The 3,879-nt window shown below is 62.0% G+C and overlaps 1 protein-coding gene across 1 annotated transcript; it reads right to left on the bottom strand.

Moving 5' to 3' along the window:
* Positions 1 to 374: 374 nt before the first annotated feature.
* On the bottom strand, positions 375 to 3,370 carry BMP4 (bone morphogenetic protein 4). Its single transcript, XM_087747071.1, has 3 exons — positions 3,222 to 3,370; positions 2,357 to 2,733; positions 375 to 1,397 (listed from the first exon to the last, which is right to left on the bottom strand). The coding sequence occupies exons 2-3, from the start codon at positions 2,724 to 2,726 to the stop codon at positions 556 to 558; spliced, it is 1,212 nt and encodes a 403-aa protein (XP_087603197.1). The 5' UTR covers positions 2,727 to 2,733; positions 3,222 to 3,370; the 3' UTR covers positions 375 to 555.
* Between the last annotated feature and the right edge of the window lie 509 nt (positions 3,371 to 3,879).

Below are 3,879 nucleotides of genomic sequence, written 5' to 3'. Positions count from 1 at the left end.
TCAGGTAAACCTTCACCTTCTTTTCAAATGCATTTTTGGTGGGTTGCTTTGCAAAGGCTTGGGTCGGCTCTATTCCCAGCGGCCGGGGAGAAGCAGCTCTTAATCTCCAGGGACCCTCATCTCCCACGTGGCGCAGCCCCAGCAGAGGGGATCCGCGGTACCTCGGCGAGAAATAGAAAGACTAAAATTTGCAAAGTCTTTAAGAGGAAAAGGGATGGGGGGGGGAAAGCAGGGAGGGGGAGAAGACGAGAAGGGGAGCAGATATATTCCCTGCTGCACTCCCAGCCAGCGCAGCCTCAGCAGCACCCTGAGAGGCGAGACACAAAATGCATTTACCTTTAAAATAATGACTCATTTTATTTTTTTCTTTTAATATGTAGTTATAAATATATTTTGTCAAAATATATGATCATTATTGTCAAAAACATTTGCACATAAAGTCATAAATAAGGTCAAGGTGAACGTTTAGTTTAAAGAAGAGTCCAGCTATAGCAAGCAGTCTGGGGTGGGACGGGGAGGAGAGAGAAGGGGGGGAGAGGGCGGCGGGGAAGGGGGTCAGCGGCACCCGCACCCCTCCACCACCATCTCCTGGTAGTTTTTCAGGACCACCTTGTCATACTCATCCAGGTAGAGCATGGAGATGGCGCTCAGCTCCGTGGGCACGCAGCAGGCCTTGGGGATGCTGGAGTTCACGGAGTTCACCAGCGTCTGCACGATGGCGTGGTTCGTGGAGTTGAGGTGGTCGGCCAGAGGGAAGGGGCAGTCCCCGTGGCAGTAAAACGCCTGGTACCCCGGGGGTGCCACGATCCAGTCGTTCCAGCCCACGTCGCTGAAATCCACATAGAGGGCATGGCGGCGGCAGTTTTTTTTGTTCTTGCGGGAACGCTGGTGCTTGGGGCTCCGGCGGGCTCTGCGGGTCAGCGCGTGGCCTCGCCCGTCGTGCCCAAAAGTGACCAGGAGCGGCCTGAGCTGAGCCCAGTCCCCACGCCCTTGAGGTAAAGATCGGCTAATCCTGACGTGTTTGCCCTGATGAGTCTGTGCGTGGTGGAGGTGGGTCACCTCGATCACCAGCCCGTGGTTCGGTTGTTTGTCCTTGGTCCACCGGATCACAGCCGGGCTCACATCAAAGGTCTCCCAGCGCGTCACGTTGTGGTGCACCAGACGCGTGTCCAACAGGCGCGTAATGGCCTGAGCGCGCTCCGACAGCGGCTTCATCACTTCGTAAATGTTTATCCGGTGGAAGCCCCTCTCCCACGCCGCGCTCGGCTCCTCCACCTGCTCCCGGTACAGCCGCAGCTCCGCCGAGGAGATCACCTCGTTTTCCGGCACGCTGCTGAGGTTGAAGACGAAGCGGATCCGGGGCGCCTCGCTGGGACCCGGGACGCTCTCCAGGTGCTCTGAAGGGGAGCAGGGCAGGGGGGAAGCAGTACAAAGAGCAAACAAGAGCACGTCAGCCTTGGGGCACCCAGCCACAGCCCCCGGCGCAGCCACAGCACACACCCACGCTTCACCTGCCTGGCAGCCGCCGGCACCTCTCCGCTCCCCCGCGCATCCCTCCCGGCTGGACCCGGAACGGCTCCTGCCCCGGCACCGCTCGCTCACCCTCCACATGCCTGTGCCCGGACTGGTCATCCCTTCCCATCTCGCTTCCCCTTTCGGGGAGGCTTTTCCCCCTTTTGCTCCCCCCCCCCCAGTCTCTCCAAAAATCATCTCCCCGGTGAGGTGCGGCACCACGGAGCACAGAGGTGCCTTGTTACGGGGCGCAGGGGGAGAAAGAGAAGCAAATTCCAACGCAGTAATGATGCGGCTGGATTAATAATTCAGATTTACTTTGGAAAAGAAACATCCGCTAGGAAACATTTGGATCAGATTACAAGGGCCTATTGAATAAACCTTATAAACACACAGCTCTAAGTATTACATTCGAATAGGGTTTTTTTTTGATTTTTTTTTTTCTTAAGAGCAAAACCAGGCAGTAATTGCTTTGATAGTTCAAAAGAAACACACCAGGGGCGAGAGCCCGCCCTCACTTTACTCCCGCATCCGATCCAGAGCCATTAAATCCACGCGAGCCCAGGGAGTGACCCCGAGGCAGAGGCACCGAAGGAAACTCGCTGTTGTCAACAGAAGCGAAAGCACCTCAAAATATGGTCAAGCTCGGGTTAAGCACAGGATGTTGGAAAAAATACGGAGCAGCACGCCTGTCACCCACACACAGCAGGCTGGGGGGGGCGGTTTTCCTCCCATAAATTTGGGGCCGGGCACGTCCTGCTTCTAAATGCATTTGTGAGCTTCCAAACGCAAGGAAATCCCGATCGCTACCGGGGCTGGGAATTTACCTCCTCCCATCACTGACCTTCATGGTGGAAACTCCTCACGGTGTTTGCCCGGCTGGTCGATCGCTCAGGGTACTGCAGGCTAATTTCTTGGAGGCTTTCCTCCTCTTCTCCAGACTGGAGTCGATAGAGATCCAGCATGTAACTAGGAATGACGGCTGACTTGCTGGGCTGAGGCCGCCTTCGCAGCCCAAACATCTGCAGCAGAGTTGTTTCGAAACCCCGCAAGAGTTCATGGCTTTGGGCAGAGCGGCGTCCGGATCCGGCTTGTCCCTGAAGCTCTGCGACTTTCTTCCTGCCGGTCTCGGGTATCAGGCTAGCATGGTTAGTACCTCCTAGCAGGACTTGGCATAGTAGGATGACCATCAGCATTCGGTTACCAGGAATCATGGTGTCTCTGGGGTGCAAAAAACGCAACAACAAACAACAAGGAAAGTCAGGATGAGAAGCAACCCCCCCCCTCCTCCTCTTCCGAATGAACTTAGAAGTAATAATAATAATAATAATAATAAATGGCAAAACGGCATCGGAAGCCCCCAGCGGCAGCAGGCGCGCCCCGGCGGGCAGGGATCAGCCGCTCGCCGCGGGCTGCCCGGGGCCAGGCGGGTCCCCGGCGCATCCCGGGCCCGCTCGCCCCGCCGGGTCGGCCCGGGGCCGGGGCGAAGCCGCGGCGGGGCCCCGGCGCCCGGCGGGGCAGGGGCGCCCGGCTCGGCGGGACGGGACCGGGGAGCCGCCGGTTCGCGCCCCGCCGCCGGACGCCGGCAGAGGCGGGGGGGACGGGGGACAAGACCGAAGTAAAGTTTAAAAAAAAAACCCTAAAATAAAGGGCCGCAAGGAAAACCAAGAGTAAAGAGCGAAGCCGAGGAAGAAGAGGGCTGTACTCACTGACAGCAAGCAAGGCATATCAGCACAGTCCATGATTCTGGAGAGCCAGCCCGGACCCAGCGCGCCGAAAGCCCCGGGGCAGCGGCTGCCGAGCGCCTCCCGCGATCGCCGCCCGGGCGCAGTGCGGCCGCCGCCGCCGCCGGCCCCGGTTTTCTCCCGGCCCCGCAGTCACGTGGAGCCGCGCTCCCCGCCAGCCCGGCCCGGCCCGGCCCGGCCCGCCGCCCCCGGCCCGCCCCCGCCCGGCCCGGCCCGGCCCCGCGGGGGACGTCCCGGCCCGCCCCGCCGCCCGCGCCAGGCTCCCGGCCCGCGGCGCCCGCCGCCCCGGGGAGGGGGGCGGCCGGCGGAGGGGCTGCGGCCGCGGGGGTCGGGACCCCGCCGCTGCTGGGGCCGGGGGCCGGGGCCGGGGCCGGCGCGGCGCCCCGGGGGGCTCCCCCCGCCCCGCTCAGGTGCATCCCCGGGGGACGGGCGCGGCCCCACGGTGCGGGGCCCCGCGGCCCCGCTCGCCCTCCACGCGTGAGAGGCGTGGGTGCCCCGCGGGCGTCCGTGTCGGCGCAGGGCCCCCGGACGCGCCGAGAGGCCGGTTTGGAGAAGGGGAACCCGGGCCCGGACGCTGGGGAAGCGCCGGGGGAAGGGAGCGCTTGGGAAGGAGAAGCAGCTG

Source organism: Nipponia nippon, unplaced genomic scaffold, assembly GCF_047370975.1.
Source record: "Nipponia nippon isolate SJK-2023a ecotype South Korea unplaced genomic scaffold, ASM4737097v1 scaffold_11, whole genome shotgun sequence".
Taxonomy (NCBI): Eukaryota; Metazoa; Chordata; class Aves; order Pelecaniformes; family Threskiornithidae; genus Nipponia; species Nipponia nippon.
Note: the sequence above shows the minus strand (reverse complement) of the source record. Positions and strands in the feature narration are given on the sequence as shown.

Excerpts from the sequence above, each read along its gene's own strand:
- BMP4 (XM_087747071.1), bottom strand. The coding sequence starts at position 2,726 with ATGATTCCTGGTAACCGAATGCTGATGGTCATCCTACTATGCCAAGTC. Across the intron at positions 1,398-2,356 it reads GAGGAGTTTCCACCATGAAG|AGCACCTGGAGAGCGTCCCG; the intron begins GTCAGTGATGGG and ends GCTCCCCTTCAG.